This window comes from Brachionichthys hirsutus, unplaced genomic scaffold (assembly GCF_040956055.1).
Source record: "Brachionichthys hirsutus isolate HB-005 unplaced genomic scaffold, CSIRO-AGI_Bhir_v1 contig_862, whole genome shotgun sequence".
Taxonomy (NCBI): domain Eukaryota; kingdom Metazoa; phylum Chordata; class Actinopteri; order Lophiiformes; family Brachionichthyidae; genus Brachionichthys; species Brachionichthys hirsutus.
In genome coordinates this window covers 109,147-134,987 of record NW_027180378.1, presented here as the reverse complement: position 1 = coordinate 134,987, position 25,841 = coordinate 109,147, and the positions used below count along the sequence as shown (strand labels likewise).

The 25,841-nt window shown below is 40.0% G+C and overlaps 1 protein-coding gene across 1 annotated transcript; it reads right to left on the bottom strand.

Moving 5' to 3' along the window:
- Nucleotides 1–184: 184 nt before the first annotated feature.
- LOC137914306 (tumor necrosis factor receptor superfamily member 16-like) lies at nucleotides 185–22,614 on the bottom strand. The gene is made up of 6 exons (XM_068757911.1): nucleotides 22,579–22,614; nucleotides 18,592–18,733; nucleotides 13,485–13,841; nucleotides 3,627–3,867; nucleotides 1,432–1,592; nucleotides 185–528 (listed from the first exon to the last, which is right to left on the bottom strand). The coding sequence occupies exons 1-6, from the start codon at nucleotides 22,612–22,614 to the stop codon at nucleotides 185–187; spliced, it is 1,281 nt and encodes a 426-aa protein (XP_068614012.1).
- Between the last annotated feature and the right edge of the window lie 3,227 nt (nucleotides 22,615–25,841).

Here is a 25,841-nt window from a genome sequence, read left to right as displayed (position 1 = left end):
ATCCCTTCATTAAATATGAAATGATTCTTCAGGATTTATGATATTTTATATATTTGATCGTGTGTCTGCTGCCATCAAGTAGGAATAGCTTTAAGCGGTTGAAGCATAACGTGTTTAGTAAGAGGAGGTCACAGAAAGCTATGAAGGATGAGGTTCAGGAGTTTTGCTCGCTGTTAAGCATAAGTCACACAACAGAAGTTGCGGTCGGCTTTGGAGCACTTGGGCTTAACACCAGGCTCTGGGCGACGTCATCACGGTTGATCTTACGCAGCGCCGTGCACAACGTGTCAATGCTGGCGCTGTCCTTGCTTGCCCAGTCAGACAGGAGCGCGCAGACGGGATGCTCATCCTGCCGGAAAGTTGTGATCCGCTCCTCCTCATATCCCAGGAGGCCCGCCAAGTTGCACCAGTCGCTGTCATCCATGTGGTTGCAATCGTCTCCTTCGTTACCCCTGAAAAGCAGCTTCTCTACTTTCTCTCTGGTTTGGAGAGGAAGGAGCAAACAAGGCTCTTCATCTATGGTGACAACTGCAAATTTAAAAGAACAAATTCAGGTTATATATATATTTTAATGTGTTATCTAATTCTAAGAACATGTAGTGATAACAATGTGATAATAATGTGATATTTAAACCATACAACAATGTTTACCTTGAAGCTACGGTTCACGTAAAGAAATTATCTGATTACATATTTTATGTTGTAAATACAGGCATTCTATGACGACTAACTAACATAATATGGGAAAGGTTCTACCTTCATCTTCTTTAGATTTTTTTAATTGCCTGTAATTACTACTAAAACGCAATGGGTGTATTTACAACAACAGAAACCATGTTAAGCGGTTAATAGTAGTCTTGTGACATTCCATGTATTTCTTCATTAAGATCATGTTCAAACTCAGAGAGAAAACTTCCACAATCTATTTCCTCCCTCACTTTGCGGTCTTCCTTTATTATCTTCTGGGCAAACATGTGATTTTTTAAATGTCCTACGTTCTCTCAAACTGGTTTTTCAAGACAGGACGAGAACACCGTATGCCGCCAGAAAAAACAAAACAGTTTAGCCCTGTTGGTTTTGCAATCTATGTTTGTTGTTCGCACACTTGAAAGGTTATATTCTTGGTGGAGCGGATGGAGTCGCCAGGGGCCACAATCCCAAGGGGGAATACTTTTCTTTTGACTGATATGGTGGAACAGTTCAGTCTACATGGTGCGTTCCCATTATAGAACACATTAGTACAAAAATCCAACAGATGGATTTGTGGATTCGAAGTAACGTGTTACCAGAGGAGTGAAGCACCGGATAAACAAAGAGTTTAAATGATGAAATTGTGATTGCAACCCAGTTGTAAGTGCTACATCTTAATAAACAATCTGCCTTCGTGTGAATGGAGTGGCTTCTGTTGATGCACAGGTAGCAGCGTATTACCTGTCTGTGCCTGAGTCTGGGCTTGCTGCTCGTGGAGACTTTGGCTGTCCACAGAAATGCCACTGTCACTGTGCAGCTTCTCGCCCTCAGGTGACGGAGTCTGGTTTTGATTAGCTGTACAGTTGTTGGCTCCTTGTTTGTTTTGCTTGCAGCTGTTCCATCTGGGAAAAAAACAAGCCATGAAGCAAGGGAAAAAGATTCTAATCTTGCCATGTGAACTTTTGACTTTCAAAATGAGAACTTTATTTTCGAGTAACAATACCCTCTAGACTTCCATCAGACAACTTTATTATAGAGTGATGAACAACAGGAAGTGGGGATCATTGACAGGTCAGCAAAATGTTTTACATTGTCCATGTCTCACCTCGAACTATCAGTCAATATTTATTTGTATGGTTATTATCACTACAGTGAAGAAGGTCACTTAAGCTCAGCACAGTATTTGTTGTGATGTTTACCTTAACCCAACTAAGAACTAGTACTGGCAGCTAGATAATAATTGTTTGTGCGTTCCATCGTGGATCATTCAAAAAAGCAAGGACAAAGGTGTTTAAAAAGTTGAGAATTTTCTAATTTAATGCATTTTAAGAATATTTATCAAGTGAGCAAACAAGTCAAAAATGAATTCAAATAATACATAACGAAGAATGGGCCCAACCCAACCGAGGTCAACTTAACAAGGACTGAAGACAAAAAAACAAAACAAAGAGAATTCTTAAATAGGGGTGGAGTAACTCAATTAACACAAGAGGGAGGCATGACACAACCAATTTAGAGAAATTAGCTCTTAAAGTAATCAAAGCAAAAATAATTATAACTTAGCAAAAATTAATAAGTGAATATTAAAGTGATTAAACAAATGAACTTGTCAAAAGTTAATTTAGGAATAGTATTCCCCCCTCAGGTCAATGTGTATATGGTTGAGTCCATGCTGTTAAAGATGGCTTCCACCCCTGGCTCTGGTTCTTTCCCAACCTCACAAGAAAGAAACCAGTGTAAGTAAATGATTTAGACAAACATTAACCAAAGTGTGTACCTTATTGGAAAATGTATGCCCAAATAACTTGTTAATTTAACCAATCTGTATCTGTGTTGTAATTTGTAAATTAAATGGAGAATGATCAAAATAACCCTAACATATTGTGGGGATAGAGCGAGCCACCACATGTTCAAACCTTAAACTGTGCAAAGAAAATGTTCTAATTATACATAATTATTTTTGTAGTCCAACAGAAAACATAACAATATAACTTTAACCTGTAATTATTGACAATTTACAATTCTTTGGATTTGTTTTTATTATCACAATAATCACATTGTCACAAATATGTCACCTAAGCGGCATCATAAAAGATTGATGGTGAAAACATCAGTAAAATTTGTTTTGCACACTTCACTTCAGTTTTATATTTGTTAAAAAAAAGACATTAAAAAAAAGATATCAGGAATAATTGTCTTTGTACTTCACAATTGTGTCCCATGTTCACTTAAATTTCCAATGAAATATATTTATATGTGTGGTCCTAATGTGAAAAATTGTTGAAAGGTTTAAGGGGTATGAATACGTTTGAAAGCCACTGTATATTAGGAAACAGAACGCTATTATGTGACCATATTGTTGTCCACCGGAAAACGTCGAGCTGTCATCCAAAAAAGCAGCAGATGACTTCATTAAATATGAAAGTGCTGAATTTCAAAATCTGATTGGATTTCATTGTCCATATAAATTTGTAATGAGAATCCAATAGTATCTCTCTTCCCTTATAGTGTTGAATTTATCATTTATAAAATGCTATTTACAGAATTAGAAATAGACAGAGTAACAAATTTAAACCATCTGGCCAGAGCCTTAGGACTGGGATGTACACTGATATAAAGACCAAGATTTTTTTAACAAACTAAATGCTTGAAAACTAATTATTTTCAAAATTCCCGCTTCTTCTGTGAAATATTATTTATTTATTTATTTATTTGAAAGGATAAAACCCCTTGAGATGAAACCATCATGACTCTTCATCGTTTGAGTTCTCTAACATCCATAAAATGCATAAATGAAACACTCTTTACACCTGTCCGCTAATAAAGAGCCACAACAAGCATGCATGTGACACCTGTTCACACCTGGATTTCCACTATATATCCTGTTCGTGTGGGTTGCACATTTTTTCCATTCATCATTTGGCTTCTAGCCTTACCTCTTGAAGATGATAAAGGCCACGAGGCCGGCCACAACTGCTGCCAGGATGGAGCAGTAGATGGGTATGAGTTTGTCGTTCAGACCATCATAGAGCCGCTCCTGGGAGTCGCCATTCGTAGTTGTGGTGGATGTGGTGGTGCTGTCCATAGGGCCTTCAGGTGGGAGGCTATCTGGTGAAAATTCCTCATAGGGGGGCATGAAGTCAGGCGTGACGGACACCGGAATGTCGGTACCAGTAACTGGGAAGAAGGAATCGACATGAAGGGACAATTTTATGAACTTCCTCAATATTTGCATCATTTCCTGTACATTCAAACTATTAAGAGCTTCTTAAACACAACACTGAGATTCAGAGATGTGCTTTCATATCAAAACTTCACACACAAAGCAGACAGAATTTCAAATTACTGTGAACTGTTGAGAACTCAGCCTGAAGTGCATGATGGATATAAATGACATATATTTATTTAAATTATTTGGCAGTGTTTTTTTGGTCTTAATCAATGGGTCAAAAGCCATTAGAACTGCTGTGCCTCTATTATTCTTGAGTCTGTCAGTGGTCCCACAGTAATAATTATTACTGTGCACATTAATGCAGAAATTATTCATAACGTGGTCGATTTGCAGCCTGTAAATATTAATAAAGAACATCAGTTATTTATCTTTTGTCAGCTTTTAAATGCCTTTATCGATAAGTATAAAGACAAAACATATTCAAGTTCTGAATAAACTGCTTTCAGTCACCAGAGTTTGGTGACTGAAATGAAAATGAAACCATACTAAAGTTTTGAAAATGTGAATGCAATGTTAGAGTTCTTGCGGCAAACAACCAATCAGAGCTTTATCAGTCACCTATAAAAATAAGGTTTAGTTTGAAAACCACAAGCTGACAAATGCTAAAAACGGGACCAGGACATTTGCTAATTCCTCAATTCTGCTCAAGGCTATAGAGTCTAAGGGGATATGTATAAATAATGTAGTCTTGACACCAAGATGACACTAAAAATTCAAGCACTGGTTACTGCATACACTGCTGTTCGTAGTATAAACATCTTCACTTTTTAAGTACGGAGTACTTAAAACCGGCTTATAGCAATTTAATATCGGGATGCCAATAGACGAGCAATAAAATTACAAGACTGGCATTCCTGTCTAATTGAGACAGCAGCAGATGGAGATCAGTTTGAAAACATGAATGAAAAATGGCATCCAAGATTTAAATATGGCAACAAATGCATGACAAATCATCTCTTTTCAAGCTCAAATCACCATTTTGTTTAGCTTCCAAACAGTATGTCCAATTAAATAATGAATATAACTCATGCTGCAAACACGTACAGCGAGCACACAAGCATACAAACACACCAACATGCATTAGATCCCATATCACGTGGTCGTTTGCCCTCCTCCCCAGCGACCCATTAAGGAGAGAAAGAGCAAGTTGGTACATCTAGTCCTACCCACTTTCCTCCAACCATCAACACTAAGCAAACATATTAGCTCCTGACCGCGGATGTGGAAACCTATCCTCGCCTGTCACTTACTTACAGTTATTCACATCATCAACAGGAAATTCTCCTGCTGGTTTTCAAGGGTAGCCCCTGGATGCAAACCGGCCATTTTTCACTCATGGGTCAAAAACATTTTTAATTGTGGCTTATTTAAAACGGATGTACGAGCTAATGTGAGGCTTTTAGCTGAATGAATTTAGAGGATAATAACTTTTATTATCAATATAAATACAGTATAATAAATATTCTCTCAGGGAACCAATTCAGTTGGCTGCCTATAAATCCATTAAAGCAGGATGCCTCCGAGCAATTTTTATGCCATTTCAATAACTGAAGTCTAAAAGCTGTTACAGGAATTGTTTTTTTTTTATTTTTTTTTAGATGTGACATTTGTTTTGGGTGTCAAGTATTGTCATACATACTTTGACTTGCTCCATGGTAATTAGCATCAAAGCCTGCCTAGATTATATTGCAATGACTTATCAGGCCAGTGAAGCCTCCTCATGATGTGTTAAGTGACCTCACAGATTACCTCAAAGAGCTTGCACTCTGGACTTGTCCACCGTTTTACACGTAATGACATCCTGTTATTGAGCTCTGGCTTTTATGATCCAGAGGGATCTAGCTCACCCTGCACCTTGTTTCAAAGCTCGTGGCTCAAGGTTATGTTGGTTGCTAATAGCATTCCATACTTGCATCTCTAGTTGGACGGGTTTTGAAATAGGCCTATATAAAGAAATAAAATAAAAAAAATAAAACATTTGGTTCTGCTATATTAACTTTTATATTTTCTGACACTGTCTCTTCATCTTCCGAAAATGTTGAAGTACTGCAACGCAAAATACATAAAATACTTTCATACATTTAAGTAAAAAAAATAAGCTGATGATGCGCTTCAAATGGCTTCTTGTCCTTCCACACGTATCCATACAAAAAACCCAAAACCATCACCATAGCTTGTCTGTCTTTCTCCATTCCACACACACACACACACACAAAGGAAACCAGATACCATCCATTCATTGACAGAAATCTTGTCTGTCCAGCACAAATGCCTCCTCCCTCTCTTTATCATTCAATCCTTTCTATCCACAGCACCACTTTCCACACTGATTCCATTTTAGCCGGTAACAGTCATCTGAAAGAAGTAGTTTCTCTCTATCCTTCTTTTTTCATGTGCCCTTTGTTTCCTTCCTGCAGGTGCCACTGGTTTTTGGCTGACATCAAATGGGCCCGCAGGCAATTGGGGGTGATGGCCATTCATTTTTAGTTTTAGATGAATTTCATTCATGATTTACTCTAGTTGGGAAGCTATTTTGTTCTTTCATCAGATGTTTCTCCTCTGAATAGGTTAAGGCAGCCTTTTAGCTCATTCAACTAAGGATGCTTAGCCGTTACGGTTTGTAACTTGTTTTGCCTGGACCAAAGATTTCATGCACTAAAACGTCCCTGGACCAAGGTCAATCTGACACATAAGTGATCCGGATATCTGAATGAAACTGACCAGAAAACTGAACCTTGGTTCAATTTGTTCCAAGTGTGAAACACATTTTCAGATCAATTACAGGAAGAAACAGAAAGCCACAAAAGGAGAAGAAAAAAAGGAAAGGGTTACAAATGAGCCATTGGGAGAGGAAGATGAGGCATTTCATAGTCCAATAAGAAATCAAAATCCCACAGGAAATAAATTACATGAAAGCTGACACCTTTATTGACATCCTGTGAGGATGAGAGTGTCAGGTTTAAAGAATGGGGGGGGGGGGGGGGGGGGGGGAGGATACAGCCTGCAGCAGTCAAATGTAAATATGTGATGCCATCAGAAAATGAGAAGGACAATATTCCCTTATATGATGACCTGACCGTCGTTCTGGTCAGTCACTCGTCAAGTGGATGATGACAATAGAATGTAGCTATGTCTCGAAAGGTTCTACAGTACACTTGCAAACTTATAATCTCAAATCAAAACAAACTGGATCAATGATAGAGAATGTAATGAAAGCTGGAATCTTTGTCCGGATCGTGGCTCAGACATTTAGGGGTGAAAGTTCATTTTGTAGGTTACTATGTAAGTTGGGTGTTTTCATTCAAGATATAATAAGGGTTGGCATAAATAAGTGTTTCACTTCCGCCAATACCTTTTCAGTCATTGTTATGTTGTTGATTTTTTTTTAAATTCCTTGTTCTCATTTAAGATACTGACTGAAATAAATCACTACTACTACTACTACTACTAAAGTACTGAAGGTGTGATTACTGAAACGGGTTTTTACAGACATCACAACTTGAAACAGTATGTTGAAATATGGACACTCGGGGACTAGATAGTTTCACTCTCAGGCCAAACCATCCCACACATACTTGCCTCTCCCATGCCTCACCCCTCCACAAAGTTCTGTGGAAATCAGAACAATTGTTTTTTGATACAATGGAAACGTATCAAAAATGCACAATGCTCAAGATAGTAGAAAACGATCCACCACACCCCAACAGGAATCTATCCAGTATCGTCCTGCTAATTGTCCAACAACAAAACAAACTGCAATGAAAACACAACATCCTTGGTGGAAGTAATTATAGTTGTGCAAACCTGAATGCTCTGTGTCCATTCTACATGAATGACAAATGTAACTCCTGTCAACAAACCATTAGCTATATTTAATATTAAGCATTATTCGGTTGTTGGGGGAATTACGGGAATTTTCCTCATGACTTTTGTCTATTAAGAATTACCTTGTGGATGGAAATCTGAGCATGTGTTTACTTGTCAACATCAAAGTCTCATAAAGAAAGACATGCTGCACTGTGCTCTCTCATGAGTGCAAATGCAAACAGTGGGAGTGTGTGTCTCAGCAATTTGAGTTCAAGGAGAGGGTTTGTACTGTATGTGTGGGGTAGCAACCACGCCTGGGTTTAGCTCACCATTCCAGCCTCTTGAAAACAGGTGTTGCTGCTATTTCATGTGCTTTAAAGGTTGACTCAAAGAGGGAGGGAAGGGGGGGCTTCCGATGCATGCCACGATGTGTCTTTAATGTAAGCCATTACACCTGAGATCAGCCGTGACTGCTGCCAATCCCTGCCCAAAAAACATTGAGATGCCTTCACCGTTGGCAACCCATTTTATGGTACCGGTATATTGTTTCAACAAGCACAAGCAGAGATGAGTAAAGAATGCAGTTGCCCCAGTTTCGTTGATTCCCTTTCACCATCTCTTCCCACAGTTTCTCTCGGTGCCTCTGTCACGATTCCTACCTTGCATGACCCATCTCATTATTGTAGCCACAAGTTCTGACACACCCTTGAAAGTGGATGCATGTTTGTAGGTTAGATGCACCGTGCATGTGTGCACCCGCCTATGTGTGAGTGTGTGCCTGCTCTGCGGCAGAATGTGATCGGCACTCGCAGAGGTCAACCAGAGAAAGCTGAGAGTGCAGAGGAGTAACTCCATCGCTCTTATCGACCACGCCACGTTCTCAGCATCTGTTCCCTCTCTCGGCGCTCAAGCTTCATCTGTCAAATTCTTTTCTTCAACTATCAACCATCGGGTGCATAGCTCAACGATGGATTTATTTTGTTATTATTTTGAAGTTACTTTCACTTTCTAACAAGGAATATGTGTGACATTTTTAAATATTGAATGATTAAATTCAGCAGTAGCCTATAGATCAGATTTAAAGCATTGATCATTGGATTATTTTGGAGTCAAGAACCAATTCGCTTTCTCCGTAGGATGGCTGGCGGTCGCCCTTAGAGATGGGGTGAGCCGCTGCTCCTCCGCATTGAGATGAGCCAGATGAGGTGGCTCAGGCATCTATTTAGGATGCCTCCCTGGTGAAGTGTTCAAGGCACGTCCCACCGGTAGGAGACCACGGTAGGAGGAACATGCAAACTCTTCGCAGAAAGGCCACAAGTCAGATTCGAACCTGTGACCTTCTTACTGTGAGGCAACGGCGCCGCACTGCGTCACCGTAATGGCCCATTTGTAAATAACTTGTAACATTTTACCAAAACCATTAATCATACAGCTACAGACTATATATATAGCTTGTTTTTAATTCATTTTTTTTCTTGTTTGTTTATTTTATGAAATATTCTGTACACTTGACTGCTATGGCAGATAAAAAGACAAACTATGCCCAAAGAAAGACTTGGCTTGCCAAGGCACATTCCTCCAATATCAATTGTGAATACATTATGGGACAAACCTTCGAGTGACAAAACATAATTTGTGGCCATGAATGAACGGCACGAGCGAAAGTGCAAGTGTTGTGGTCACCCTTGGCCAAATCACCTTCGAAGATTTCCAACGGAATGTTGAGGGTTGAATTCCCGAGGGGTGGCAGACTGCTTTAGGATAATGAGTCATGACCACAAGGGGTCGATTCTTTTTTTGGCAGCACATAAAGAGACACAGTCAACTTTAAAACTTCAGTCATCATTACAATGACCATTCTGTGTGGAGGAGGGAGCAAATGGGTTAAAGTGAGAAGGTCAACTGAGCCCATAGAGCCAAGTCATAGAGATATTAGTCAGGAGATGTGTGTTGACCAAGCTGTAGTCTAACAATGAGTGACTGTGCAGAACAAAGACAGTGAATTATTTATGCACATTCAGATTGGGGGTTCTTCACAGCTATTGGGGAAATGCTTCGGATGCTGGAAACCAGAAACCATTAGCATTTTAGCCTTCGTCATTTTTCATGTTTGTCGCCTCCTTTTTTTCTGTCTGGCAGATGCTTGCTGCAATTGGCAATTTATTAAGCCCCTTCTTTGGGCAGCAAACTTGGTAGTGGTGTGCATCGAGCGCAAGAGAAAAGAGGCCATGTGGAGTTTGCATGTTCTCCCCGTGTTTACATGGGTTCCTTCTGGGTGCTCCAGTTTCCTCCCACCTCCAAACACATGCATCTTGTGTGAATTGTACAAGCATTAAAAAATGCTTAAATACAGGTTCCATACAATTTTCTACCTAAGCATCAAAATCTGATCACTTATTCCAACAAGACCCACCTTTACAATTGTTTTTAATGCATTAAATTGTTGTGCCATTATCCTGGTTAAATACACACAAACACAATAGCAAACAAATAAACAAACTGCACTGATCACATGAAGCCCTCAATCGCTAGAGGCAATAAAGCAGAAATCTGCACCCTGGAGTACATTTAAAAAAAAAAAAAGTTGTGTCTTTACACATCATGGATCATCTACTGTTGAGAGTATTGATCTTATTTGCTGTCTTTTATACTGTAAGTAGCCATTAAGTGCATATTAAAGTATGTGGTTATAAAAGGAGTGAACTTGAAAACTTTAGAAGGCCAGCCAGAGATGGTGTTTTCAACCAATTTATAGAGGCAACATTATTTTAGTTATCTTTCTGGCTCTAGTTAATAAAATCTAACAGACTGTTGCCATTTCAAAAAGATAAACTTAGAACCACTGTCCAATTAACCATCTCTCCTTCCAAATGTCCTTGTCCTTCATCGTTCTGTCTTAATTTATCTAATGTGCCCTGGCTCTGAGTGATATATGCATGGGGTTGGTTAGCAGATTGGATTTTCTGATTTATTGAGGGCAGCCTGTCAATCGTTAAGGTCAACCAAACTCAGGAAGGAAATAGCTCCCACCTCCTACTCACCTATCAAGTCAATAACCAAATGCACTCGGCCATATTGCCCTTCCCCCTCTTGCTTCCTCACAAAAAGATGCCCACTCATCCTTCAATAATCCATATAGTGTGTTAGACCTTCAATGTTCAGTAAGTAATTTTATTGATTCTGGTCCAGAAGACCAGGAAGGACTATCAATGCAATCTGCAATGTCTCTATGCATGCATGTGATTAAACTTTCGCTCGGAACATATATGTGCATGAATAATGCAAAGTTCTGCACATGTGCTGCTGCTGCAAACCGCAACCCGCTGCCTTTGCTGCCACAGGAGCTGCAACCCAACCTTTGGGTTATAGGTTAGCACATGCAGTCTAAAAAGCATTTAACAACTTCTGGGAGTTCCTTCCACTTGAAGGATTTGCAAAGCTTTATTCTGCACACTATATCGGCTTAAAAGGATCTAAGCATGAATGCATCGGACTAATAGTCAAACATACAAGTTAACAAATATAAACAAATAGGAGATAAAGATTTTGCAACTTTCCAGATATGTTAGTTTACATTTCCTCATTAAACCCCAGACAACATCATAATGTATTCAAAATATATTATCAGCTAGAAATTAAATGCTTAAGTAGTTTCATAATTTCGAGCAGACATGATTGGCCCACTCAACATTAGATTGTATCACTACACAATAACATAGTAGACATCACTCTTAAAGTGGTTAAACAACTTTACTTGTTTTGTGTTGTTGAGACCCCTGGAGGAATTGTGGGAATTATGCCATGTTGATCAGTGCAAATCCCCAGAGGATACTCATACCGACTGATCTTCCCACAAAGAACCCCTCCAAATACAAGACTCCCATGACCTCCAACCCCTGGCCCTGCTTGGCCGGCCTGCAGAAGCGTGGAAGTCATATTGCACTTCTTTAGATACGCATCTTGCCTTCAGATCCTTAAATCAAAGTCTGGGCAGTGCAAGCATGCTTTACATTCTGAGAGATGAAGCTGCTGATTATCTTTACTTGCAAAATGCAAACCAGAGATCTCACCATTTTCACCTTACAATGCACATAGGGGTTATCCAAGGCCTACATTCAAATGTGATTCTTTTCAGTAATAATTTCTGATCATCTCTGGTACATTTAAGGTGAAGTTCACGTCCCTTGACTGCCTCCAATATCTCAAGTTACAACTTGTCCTCACAGGCAGTTGCTTCTGTATGCTCCTCCCTCTCCCCTCATCCCGCTGACAGCTTTTAGCCTTCGGCCCTGTGTCGCCTGACTCTGCAATACTAATGGATATGGACATCTGGGAGCTCTACAGATTTGTAAGTACTGATAATGCAGTAAAAACATTACATTAGAAATACAGAGCCCATGATTAGGTTAGAGTGAGGAATAACATATGATGATGGAGCCCAAACACAATAGCTCACGAGCCGTCATGCAAGCAATTCACCCTGAGGAAAACTGGATTTATCTAAAGGATGTTTTAGTACTGGAGGTCTGGCTCCTTATATTTCCATCTAGGGTGAATCATCTATCAACTGTCTCTGGAAGAGCAAGCGTTATAAATCATTATAAATCAATGAAAGCCATTAAGCTAGTGTCACAGCCCTCTGAATTCAAACCAATTCAGGAGACTTCCAGTTTGTCCTGGATTACTATCACTGGAGATATATTCCAGAGTAGATCTCTAAGCTTGATTCAAACACATGCACAAACAGATTTAGCTCAAGAAGCAACATTTCCATTGTTATCTATAAGATAACATCCTTTACATGATTACTGGATGTGAACTCACAGATGCTCAACACGGGACAAAAACAGAAGAAAGTTTAAAGAGTCAAAACATATTTTTTCGATTTTCCCTGTCTGTTTTCCTCATTGATTGTTCATTCGAGTAGCCTCATGGGCAAAAGTGATAGCCCCCACAGGCCAAATGGGACCATGGGAGAGGCACAAAAGAATCCCTTTAGCCTGAATCTTGTTCTCTGCCCCACTGTGATAACACCATCTCTCAAACCGCTGCCCTGCCAGATTTCATGGCTGATCAACAGAATCCTTTCATTGTCTTTACACAAAAGCATTGATTTAATCTGTGAGGCATCAGGTCATTGGAATGAGCAGTGACTGTATTCATGAGGAATTTGTGATTCGGCGTATGATACCCAAAGGGTGCAATGATATAGAAGAAATTCAGAGCTCCACTCGGAGATATGACCTCCTTCGAAAGCCTCGATGTAGAAAGAGTGTGGTCTTTGTATCTCTGGGAGGGATGAGTCCATGAAAACAATGAGACCAGCTTTGCCGTGGCATTTATGTCGATGGGTCAATCATTTGTACAATGTTGGACGGAGATTATCTGATTATGCGAAAAACGATGTGGTAGCCCAGTAAATCATACTGTCTCTGTCATACTCAATAGTGAATATGTGCTCACGTACTCTAGATTCTACGCGGATCATTGTGGGCCCCTCTGCGTGATATATTTTCACAGTGTTTAGATACGGTCATACCACGGTCGTTTGCTGAATAGCTGACCAATTAAATCTAAGGACAAGGTCATTTATCATCTTAAAATAGACAGATCAGATGCCCTGATTTTGAAGTTTCCTGTTTTATGTATTGTATATTTAAAATCACACTTTTCTTTGACCAGCTCCCCCATATTTGAACAGAGCAAAGCTCAACTAGGAGAGTGCGCGATTGAACCTGTGAGCGTACTGTCCTACCTTGACAAAACGTATCGGTGACAGAGGTGCAGAGATTCAACATCTGTCCCTCATCACAGGTGCCACATGGGATGCAGGGTTCTCGTGAACTCTCCTGGTCCGAGTACGTGTCCCCGTTGCACTCCTCGCACACCGTGTCATGGTCAAAATCACAGCTGTACAACATTCCCTGGCCCTTGGGACATTTGGTGCAAGGTTCACATCGCTGTGAGAGTTCATTCATGTAGTAGCCATAGTTGCACACGCAGGTGGCATCGTTTGAGTCTGTGCATGGAGCCTTCATGCGCATCAGTCCTGAGCATACTGTACAGGGCTGGCATTTTTCTGTATGACTGAAGTTTTCCGAGAAGGTTTCACCTGAAAGAAAGAAAATAGATATTTTACTTTTTCATCTGACAGACTTCTGTTTTACTAGCCATCCTTTGTAGAACACATTTGCAGAATAAACACCGGTCATGTCATTTTGAGCAAAAATGTAGAGAGCAAGAATCTTTTCATTTGTCTATTTGACTGTAAAATATGAAAAAAAAAAAAAACATTACATCAAAAGACTACAGATTTTACAAGATTAAGAAACATGAAGCGTTGGGTTGATTTTATCCATCAGTTCAGCATGAATTTCACAGCTGGAACAGAATGGGCCAGACTCAGAAGACCTGTGCTGCATTAAACACCTCACCTTTACTGACTGTCCTCTCATAATCTGAGCCTAGTGATATTAAATATTTTAATAGAGGACCATTTATGTATACATTAAACTACCATCAGTAAGACCCACAAATCCATCTAAGGTCAGGAGATGATATCTCTTAATGACTTTCTAATGGTGGCTTTTTGACCAGTACCTTAAGTGTTTGCTTGTAAAGTGTTTCAAGAGGAGAATGCATTTATTCTATCTTGTGTTCAACTTATCATAAAGTAAGAGATGTTTGAAAAAAGAAAATTGACTGCCTGCACAGTTTAGCTGCGTACAGACAAACCAGACATTTCTATTTCAGATTAATTTTTGCAATTGCATTTTAAATATTAAACAGTCTATATCTTTCATTGCACTTTTTTGGCTTAGTCACAAGACACATAAAATAGTCACAAACACATTTTCCCCTTTTAAAATAATAACTTAATAATTACCAGCCTCAGATACTAGAATACATCATATATGCATCTTTACTTGGATTTAAAAGCATGTGATTTATTTTTAAATCCAACAAGCCTACCGTATTTAGTGTAATTTCCTTGTGTGTATGTAGCTGCAGTGGGTTCACGTTGGTCAGGAACCCAAAAAAAACATACATACGTATTAAAATCTTTTTTTTACGTTTTTTTGTTGAACATTTGCATATATCACATATATTTCATAAATATTTTGTAGCTCTGCGTGATTTCCTCGGACACATTTGTCTGTAGAGGACACAATCAATATTGCATGTTTTATGGAATTGTGTTTCGGCTGGATAGAGAACTGGGAAACGCACTAAATTATGCAACAGACCTATTTGTAAGAGCAGTGTGTGGTGTGTGTGTGTGTGTGTGAGAGAGAGAGAGAGAGATGGGAGAATAGAATGATATAATATGAAAGTAACATAACATTCTATATGCTTGAAAAAAGAGCTCTGACAGTAACTCTTTAATCCTTTTAAAATTCCATGTCCTTCAATTACAGCTGATCCTTTGTCAGGTTCCTCACAGTTTTCTCAAATGTAGGTTTTCCTAACTCATACGTAGAACTAAACAATAGATGAAAAATGCATTAAAACATTTAGAATGTCTCACCACCAACTTAATCTCACTCATGATTTGTTTGACAATTGATACCAATCAGCACTCATAAAGGTCAGTCGCATGCCTCCAATCACATTATTCCATTCAAAATGCAGGGTCACTCTTTTGGAACACATTTTGGCATCAGTGACTCTAAAGAAAACAACCAACCAACCAACCACTGTGGAAACTGAGGAGACAACCATAACTGTGTGCGGTAGGAGACAGGGGGGGGTCTAGACCCTTTGTAGCTCGGTGTCTCATATCATGTTTCCAGTGTGTAGCATGAGCCTACCAGCGCTCTGATGATGCAGAGATTAAAACAGCGATGAAGAGCGATGGACTCCGAGACAAATGGGCAGATGATGAGAGTCTGTGTCATTCGAGCTGAATCTATTTGTGCATCTTGGTAGAGTTCTTTACATTTTTGAATGAATGAATTTTATTTCACTTCACTTTTCAATGAAACGGAGACAAAGTATAATATTTCAAAGGCTTTTTGACCCTGATAAACCGAAAGGGGGTAGGTTGAAGCAAATGCTTATTTGGAACCTACCACATCTTTTTTCTCCTTTTTCTAAACTATATCTTTAGGAAGTGGACAATCTATTGACCTTAACCTTGTATGTGGGCCTGTCCAGTCACAGTGTTACCCCCACCTCCCTGTTATCTTCTGCCCTCCCTCTCTTCAAACATACACACACTTAAAACTGCCCTAACCCCCTCCTACCCAAGAGTGCTCTGAGATCCATTATCATAATGCCATGCATCAATAATGCAAGTCAATACATTAATAACGCCAGCCTGCAGCATGGATGGGAGTTGAAGGAGAGGAAGGCAGATGGTCTTTTGCGGGTTTAGCATACACTATCATAACTGTACTTTAGACTCTGGCCTAACTTCCACCCCTTCGCTTTGTTTTCAACACCCATAAAAGGATTCTTGACTTTACCCACTCAGCGTGAGGTTAGTGTGTACGTGAGTTTTTGTGTCTGCTTCTGTGTGTACAATTGTGTGTCTATGAACCATTAACTGTCAGCTGAGAAGTTCTCCATGTCTTCATTCCAGCGGCACAGCTGTACATGCTCTGTTTCATCTCAACTCATCTGTTCATCCATCCAGACTCCTCCATGTGTTTAAAATAGTAGTCCCCTGAAGCACATCAGTCACACCCCTGTTAACTATCTGTGACAGATGCAGCCTGAACGCCTTTTGGAAACTAAATATCCATCTCTTAAAAATGGATGTATGAGCAGATTAGATTAAGAATGGGCTACGTGTCTGAAACAACATAAGTTACACATTCTATGTTTGGAGCTTTCTTAAAAAAAAAGGCTTTCTAATCTCTTCTTTAGATTTGTAGAAATACAATTTAATCTCTGTAGGGGAAAAAACACTTTAAAAAGTCTTTATTTACCATCCTTACTACAACCTCAGACAATTCATCATTGATATGCTAAAACCAAGACAGAACTTTTATATTTAGTCAAAGTTGCTAAACTACAATGTTTCAGGTGAAGTTTAGTCTCAGACTAAATAACCCAGTGATGTCTGAGATACAAAATATGCAGCTGTTCAAATGCTTTTGCACACACACACACACACACAGAGAGAGAGAGAGTTCCGCTTGAGTCTGCATCATAATCTAATCAATATGTTTGATGTGTTCTTAAAATATCGCTGGAGAGCCTGTCTGGCCTCACAAGTTTTGAGAGCACATCGATAACTGTGTTTGTGCATGTCTGGACAGAAGAAGCACAGAGACTGAAAAATAGCCACACTGAAAACCTCCATATCATGCAACAGAAAACAACAACCTCTGAGCCGTAGCTGAAGGTCTAATAGAAATTAAACAGATATAATCTCAAAAGAAGCTCCATCAAATACAAGAAAATGACTAAACATTATTTTGCTTTCCTACATCTCTACATTCTTTTTGACTTTTCCCATGACCTTGGTTCTGAATCATTTTCTGACTCTGGAGCTGCTTGGTTTGTGATCTGCAATCCTTCACTGGCCCAGAGAGGTTTACAACTACTCCCTAGTCTGGGTTCAGGAAAGTGTGGGAGATTATGCAAGGAAAGCCCTATGAAACATACACGACCTGGCTGTGGAGTCTGACATTTGCAGACTCCATTGGTCCCTGGACTTGTTTTCAACTCAATCAGAGGCATACCTCTGACAGAAGACCTTAAATAGCCACTTGAGCCCTTCAGTGACTTTTGGCCAAATCAAAATCGTCACTGCTTACCAACCTAACTACTGTGATGCAATGTGCCTGATTATCTAATTATAATTATCTCCTCTGCGGTTTTCTCTCTGCAACAACATTTGGAACTAATCCCACTGAACTATCCTCTTAACATCGCTCTCCTGAAGTCTTGCAGCCCAACACAGCCGCTCTCCCTACATGGTAAGGGCCATGAAGAGGCCAGTAATGCTGAAACAGTTAGGTCTGGCATTTAGTTTACTTGCTAGCATGCAGCCGAATCAGTTAAACACTGTACGTTTATGCTAGATAAGGTTCGTCTGTGTTAGTTAATAATAATAATGATTTCCAGTTTAAAATGTTATAAATGCCCAAAGTCGACGACCACCTGTATCCCAAATACTTTTGGGAGATAAGGATAAGGACATCACTGTGATATCTGCTTTAGACCAATATACTGCAGCAACTACTATTATCATTGACAGCTATAAAGCTGACTACAAACTACTATATAGAAAAATGTTGTTTCTAAGATAGTAAGTCAAAGTTACATTTAACATTTATTATTGTAGAGGATTGTGTAAAACACCGCCAACAGCCATGAATAAAGTGCTTCCTTCAACAAATATAATGGCTATGACTTCTACAGGAAAGAAAATGTTAACTTAATAAAACTATTAATGTCATATAAAACAAGACGCTTGCCAAAAACTACATAAACCATCAAGGGCTGGATTTATAAACGGTTTTACAATCCAACACGGTTTCTGGATCGTAACCCGTGAAGAATCATTGTAATTTACGATCCCGCGTGATTCTTGTGACTCAGACATAAAATATCAAAACTGTTGCTTGACCCGAAAGTACAAGAGAAGATATATGAGAGGAGAAATAACTTACAGATAGATTGTCAATTTAAGCAATTTAATGCTTTTGTGCATTAAATCACGGCCGCATGACCAAAACCTCAAAACACACGTGACGCGATGAGCATGTGTGTGTGAATCTAGGCGTAGGGCTTACTTACTTATTCTGCTCTCTTCAAATGTACCTATCGTTTCTTGTGCTTCTGCATCACTCAGACTTTATAAATTGTGTACATGAAAACCAAACAGTTGTTTTTTGTGTGCGACTCACTGTCAAGGCAGGGGGAGCAGACAGTCTGTGTGGCTCCGCATGGTTTGATGACGCCCTCACCGGGTTGGCACTGCAGACAGCATTCACCGCTTCTTGTGTACTGGCCCAACAAACAATCCTCCTTATTGGCCAGAACCCCAACCTGCCAAACACCAGAGAAATAACTTAAAATGGGACAAAGGATTGCTGACATGGATGTATTGTCATAATCATAACAACGTTATACCACTCTGAAATAAGCAATTCAACAAATAAGTGCTTTTCCTTTATTTTCACCACTTTCTTGGGCCTGAAATTGTAAAAAAAAAATAAAAAAATGCACTTAAATAAACAGAGTTCAGTGAAGAAGGCTGTTTCTTCTTTTCTTCTTCCTTGAGTCATATTCCATTCCCTTAAATTTATTTAAGGAGCCACAAGCTCAGTCATTCCCGGCCAGCAAAAAGCTGCAAGACAGATATAAAGGATTGTGCAATGAATGGTGGGCTGGGAAAAAAACAGAATTCTCAGTTATTCCAGCTTAATTCCCATGTTGATGTGTATTTTTAAACTTCATCCAGTAGTTTATCTGTAATACTGCTAATATAAACAGACTAACACATCAAAAACATAACCTTGGTGGAGGTAAATATATACTAAATGCCGAATCCTCATCAGTTTCCTAAAAGCACGGAGGAAAAGTCACACTTTAGTTGCTGCTTATACCCATCAGAACATGCCTGGGACCTGTCATTTTTAAATGATCGCAGAACAAAAAGCTTGGAAATCATTTTCTAATCCTGCATCAAATATGTGTATTTTATAAGTACTAGTCACACACACGGATATAGTAATAAAAGCAAATAGTATTACACACTTAGACCAGCGAAAGATGGAGTATGTCTTGTCTGCATTCTTCAAACATTGACCTGTTGAGTGCTTTAACTTTTGGCCTTTAGCAACCTTCTGTCTTCACCTGAGACCTTTGAGTTGACGTGACCTTTATATCACTTCATGCTAATAACAGGTCTTTGTTACCTTCAACACACCTTTATCCCCTAAGGAAGCCGTGATAACTGCAGCGCCCTCTGACACCAAACCAGAGAGGTCTGCTTTCATAGACAAATCAGAAGTTAATGACTAATGATTAATGACGATTTTTTTATGGAATTTGACACAGTCATGTAGGGTGGGGATCTCTGTCACCACCGAATTCCATCCGGATCGGATCCATAATGGAGTCAGTAAAAAATATTAAATTTTAACATTGAAAACTCCATTTACAGATTCAAAAATATGTTACAAATACTGTACACATCAACTCTGATTCACTTTTACTTTTCATGGTTGGTGAATTAAGATAATAAGAACAATTTAGAACCTTTTGGTGATGATCCAGATCACCATGTGGATGGTCTAAATCCAATTAGGAGGGGAATGACCTGCTTGGCAGAGGTCAGCGCTCTCTGCGTGCTTTTCAAGTTGTAAGAGCGACACAATCAGCTCCAATTCAGAGTATCTGTATCCATTGAGAGCTGGACTCAACTTTAAACCATCGGGTTTCCGGTGTGTTTGGAATGTTCTAAAGAACATCAAGTGTCCCCTCAGGCTCCTCTGAGTCAGCTTTAATATAATCACAAACACCCTCCTAGGATCTCGATGGTGGTATGGCCCATTTACATTCACTATGGTATTGTTTAAGTATGCGGTCCATATTCAAGAATGTATCAGTGGCCTTTGATTTGGACGTTTCATGCAACATGCCCGTCTTAATATTTAGCTGTTCCCTGAAACCTTTGTATTATTGCAAAAAAAAAGGGTTTTTAATACAAAATCTCACATGACCAATAAAAATGTGAATCATGAAAACGTGATATTTATTTAGTTGTCCTGACGACTGATGATAAGATCTTTAAAACAGTGAGACTGCTCTGATAATTTACTGCAGCACTCTCTCCTGCACACGGCTTGTATAGGCAATGAACAGTTTGAGGTTAATCGAATCTGTCACCACACACACATTAACCCCTCTCTCACTTTGTGTGAGCTGCCCCCTTATAGGCCCACACTGTCCACACCCATCGGCCTACATGCATTCTCACACGTGCATAAACAACCTCACATGTGAACAAACCTGCTCCAAAATGTCTGTCTGACACCTTTGAAATGTCTTGGAGCTGTCAGGTTTTTGGCTTCTGCTTTGTTTTGTTTGACCCCATCACCGTAGCTCCAGGTGTGGGTGCAACACCAGAACGTCCCAGAGACGTTGAGCTGTCCATACAGATTAATTATTTGGTAATAGGATTTAAAACTCGCACAATAAAAGAACAGGGTGCCCAGAGAGTTGCTGCTCTACTGGAATGTTTCCTGTAATTGGTTTTACGGGGATCTTGTAAACTGTGATCTTCGACTTTGTCAACTGATCGCCCCAAAGCTAAAACACAAAGGTCATTGTGTATAGCAGGGCGGCAAGTGCATGCAAAGTCATGCACAAAAGCATCTGGACACATAACTTCTCTGCTCCAACCAATCTCACTAATGCTTCAGTCAATTTTCAGTTGGAGGCACTTAACCTCTGGACCTCAGCTGTCGGCACTCGTTAAGCCATTAGAGTTCCACTATACAAGCCCGCCTATAAGCTTGGGCCAATTTAAAGTGAACTCAAACTGCTGCTATAACACAGGTGGCAAAGGCATTTGCAGCTAACACCCTTCAAATCAATCCACCACCTCCAGGAGGTGTGGATTGGGGCGCACTGCAACCCGGATCCATATACCGGTAAGTGGCTGAAGATGGATGGACTGACTCTTCTAATCAACTGTGTGAAGCATAGACAGATGGATGGGGGGGGGGCGGGGGAGACGATGTGAGGGTGAGGTGGAAGGTGGAAGGAGGGGGGTGGTGTTCGACCTGTATAAATATTGCATGTGCTGAGGCAGCAGGCGATGCTTATCCATCAGTGGGTGCAGCTGTCATGTATCACGGATGCAGCCATGTTTCTAAACCAGAACCTAGCCGGGCCTGCAGCCCCGCCTAGCCTGGAATGGTCACGTCCTGCGAGATATAGAAGACAATGCATGAAAATATTTTTTGCTTCCTGGGCCTGCATCAAAGCAAGAGAATCGTACACAGATCAGCATGTGACTCATTAGAAGTGTCTTCTTGAGATTCCTGCTGTACCTTTCGACTGGTTGGAAGAATTCAGGGAGGTCACTGGAAGCCTCATCGCTGAACGAACGGGTTATTGGTGAGACTGCTGAGGTATTGTCCTTCCTGTAGCACCATGTGTTACTGAGAAGGGTGGAACTGCACCCCTCAGCAAGTGCAAATATAAAGTATCAACGTCCGGACAGGTGCAGGTTCAGGTTAGTGTGTCAAAAATGGACTAAAAACTTGTAACATTTGAGTTTTAAGTCAGTTATGGTACAAAAATTCACTTAGACTTAACTTACAACTGCCCTCAAAACATGCACCTCTTTGGCCTCATTCGAAATGGCCCTAAAATTCACCTTTCAGGGGGGCACAAACGGAGATAGTCATCACGACTCTCTTCGGATCAACCCCCCCCCCCCTTTCTTGTCCACCTACCTTGTACATATTATGTCTTTTTAATTTTAATTATTTTGCACCTGTGGCGTAATTTATTTTTATTTTATTGTTATTTTGCATCAATTGAGTAATTTAATATTCGTTTTATTTGTATTGTTAATTGTCGATGATTTATGTACGAAGGACTTTCAACGGAAATAAGACCGCAAGGGCTTTTTTGAAATGCTCCTCTGAGACAGTATGCTGGACTGTACTTGTACTGTAATACATGCTACTGTGTGACTGTACTTGTACTCTAACATTCTAATAAATATATTCATCATCATCATCATCATCACATTGTTTTTGAAGTTTATAACAAACTCTCTGCACTATCTAGCATTTAGTGTCCGCACACTGGAGGGATTTACGCACGGTAAATGTGTGAGAAACATTAAACTCACACTTTAAGAGGTTACTCACCACTCCGAGTAACACTGCTATGAAGACGGAGTTCATCCTGTATCTGCCCTGTGTCTTCAATGGAGAGTCAGATCGGATGCAGCGCAGCAGGATGCGGCTCCTACCGGACTCTCATCGCTGCGTCCTTGCGCTTCTTCTGAGATTACTTCTAGAAAAAAAAAAAAAAGAAATTATCCAAGTGACTTGTCGTTACTGAATGTCTTTTGCAAATCCGAATTCTGTGATCGCCAGCAGAATCCAAACGGGGAGCAAACTCGCCGAGACTGGCCGATTGGATGTTCGGCTCCGTGCGCTTTTCTCCGATTGGGCACATATGTCAGGCACGCTCACCTCAGAGGCGTCGGGGAAGAGACCATCTCCCTTTCCACGCCCACTAAACACACACACACGCACACACGCGCACGCACGCACGCACACACTTGAGCCTCTCTCTTTATCAGCATAACATCCCAGGATGTTCTTGGTGAGCGGACGAACATACCACCATAATTTATATATTATTTATCCTGACAAATTTAGTCTTGCAGTAATCATCGATTTAGGATGTAGCAGACAGACCTCAGCAAATGCATTTAATCCTGATTAAATATGTTTTATCAATATCGCCCTCTCTTCAGCAACTTCAAACAATGAGATTAATTAATTCTCTATAGTTCAGTCTCGGGCAAATGTACATTTTATCTATACATTTGAACACCACACAGGTTTGGATCCAATTATTTGCAGCAGTACACATTCAAGAGCCAAGTGAAAAGCAAATGTTGGATAAGAGTGTGTTCTCACTAGCCCAGAATTCCTCATTCCATCACAACCCAGTCCCCAAAGGGTTCATAAAAAAGTGATTGCTGTGCTCACTCTTCTTGCACACAGACATATCATTCATTTGCACAAATTTAGAGACATCACAAGACAACACTGCTGCCTTTATGCATAAAAAGCAACTCAGTTTAATCTGGGATAACACCTGAGGCCAAATGTTTGCCTGATATAACCCCAGCAGCATGTCTTGTCCTACGTCTGATCATGCCTGATCATGTTTGGTGTGTTTTGTGCATAAGAGCAGCAGGTTGATCGGAAAAAAAAAATGACAAGGTTTACGAGCAAATGTTGTGACTGTCTGTCATGTTTGTGCATGGTCGTCACTGAGTGAATTTCTCTCTCTTGTGTGGGTTTTTTTTATAAAAAATAATAATAACTGAGCTCACCTGGGCACGGTGACGCAGCAGGTTGTGACGTTGCCTCACATCGAGAAGGTCACAGGATCAAATCCTACTTGTGGCCTTTCTGTGAGGAGTTTGCATGTTCTCCCCGTGTCTACGTGGGTTTTCTCCAGGTTGTCCGGCTTGCATTTAAATATTTTCTTATTTCACCCCCCCTTGAAAACAGGCTCAGATTATTATCAGGTACCGGTAGATCATTTTCATGAGTCAGAAATTATAAAATTTGATAAAGAGAGAGAGTGTTCGGTGAACCATTCAACCCCTCGCTGCTAATAAAAACATTCCAAATTGTTGTTGCCCTCATGAAGGAAACGTTTGTGCCCAAATTTGAGTTGCGCCTCAATCATCCCGGAAAAATAGTCCCTCAAACACGGTGGGTGCTGCTCTCTATCTGACCATTATGCACATGTGTGTTTAAGACTGAATAATGTTGCTGCTTGTATCATCACCATGAGACAGTGATTTAGATAAACCCTTTCAGGACTAAGGACTGTAGGGCAAAGGAGGCAGGAGAGAGGAGCTGGTGTGGGTGGATAAATAATGCATGAATGACAGAGACAGAGAGGCAGACAGACAGACAGACAGAAAGAAAATCATATTTAGAGTCACCATTAAAGCCAAAAATAGATTTTCAGAATGGCCTCTTAAATTCCCCCCCCAAAAAAAGAGTGCAATTAATTCCATCTGAAATCGAGTGTTTAAAAAAAGCTGATGATACCAAGAAGGTGATTTCGAATATCAACTGAAAGGAAAACAGAATGGACAGAGGTGCTCAAAACACATTAAATACAAGAGCAGCAACATAAATGGAAACATGACTATTGCTGATTTTATGATAAAATATTTTTTTTTATTAATATTCGGCATTTTCTCACAATAATGAAAAAGAGAAACAAAAATGTATAGATATTTCACTGAAAGAGGGATGTGAACTGTCTACTTTTTTGACACAGTTCACATCCTCTCGTATCCTCAGTTCCATACTCTGTGTACTCAGACACATGGGCACACACACACACACACGCACACACACAGACACGCACACACATTTATCCACAGGGCCAGCCACCTGGAATACAATCCTTTTCTCGGAACCTGAGATGAGACGGTGAATCTCCAAGACCACCCATCCTCGGTCCACTAAAACAGATGGTCTTTGTGTGTGTGTGTGTGTGTGTATTTATGCCCCGTGTTTATATTTCACAGCGTTGTGCATGATCTTACATTCACCTTCAACATGTGACCATTGTTTTACTTATTATTTTTTTTACCAGTGATGTTCTGAGGAGGAAGAAGAGACCACCTGTCAGGCACACAGCAGCGGCAGCAGCAGAGGAGCACGAACCACCCGGGGATGTGATCCACAATCTCCCTGCAAACGTTCCTTTCTAACGTACTGTAAGAGATAAACAAGTTCAAAGAAGTGACATCTATGTGCAGAAAAGGTTTAAGCTTCTAGGTATGTGCAGATATTCCCAATCTCCTTGCACACTGTGGAGATGAAAAGATTGTCTTCATTTTTTACAGTGACAGAGTAAACCTTGGACATGCCAGATGGCAACTAGCCCCTCTTCTTCCCTCGGGGGTCCCTCTTCTGAGTTTTATTGATCTGATCAGTTCCTCTTTTCTTTTCTCTCTTATCTTCAGCTCCATACTCTGTTTACTGCTTTCCACAGACACGTTACAGAGCATTACATTAGAATGTGTTGAATATGTTGAAAAATCGGATTCATTAATACGGGTACATTTGAATTTTTTGAATATTTGTTTTCCTGTTCACTGTTACATCCGACCAAATGAGGTGTTTAACATTTCCATGTACATTTATTGGTTCCACAAATGCACCAGAAATGAACTGGCCAGAGTGATTAATTTTAAGACAAATTTGATGGTTACAATTATTTTTGCTACATAATACAATAAATGTGTTTGAAACAAAGGCGAACATGATTTGAGATTTCATTTCTTGAATAGTCATCTTCAAAATTGTTCCAAAATAATTGCCATAAGCTTTACTAATTCCCAATACACCGAATGAATGAA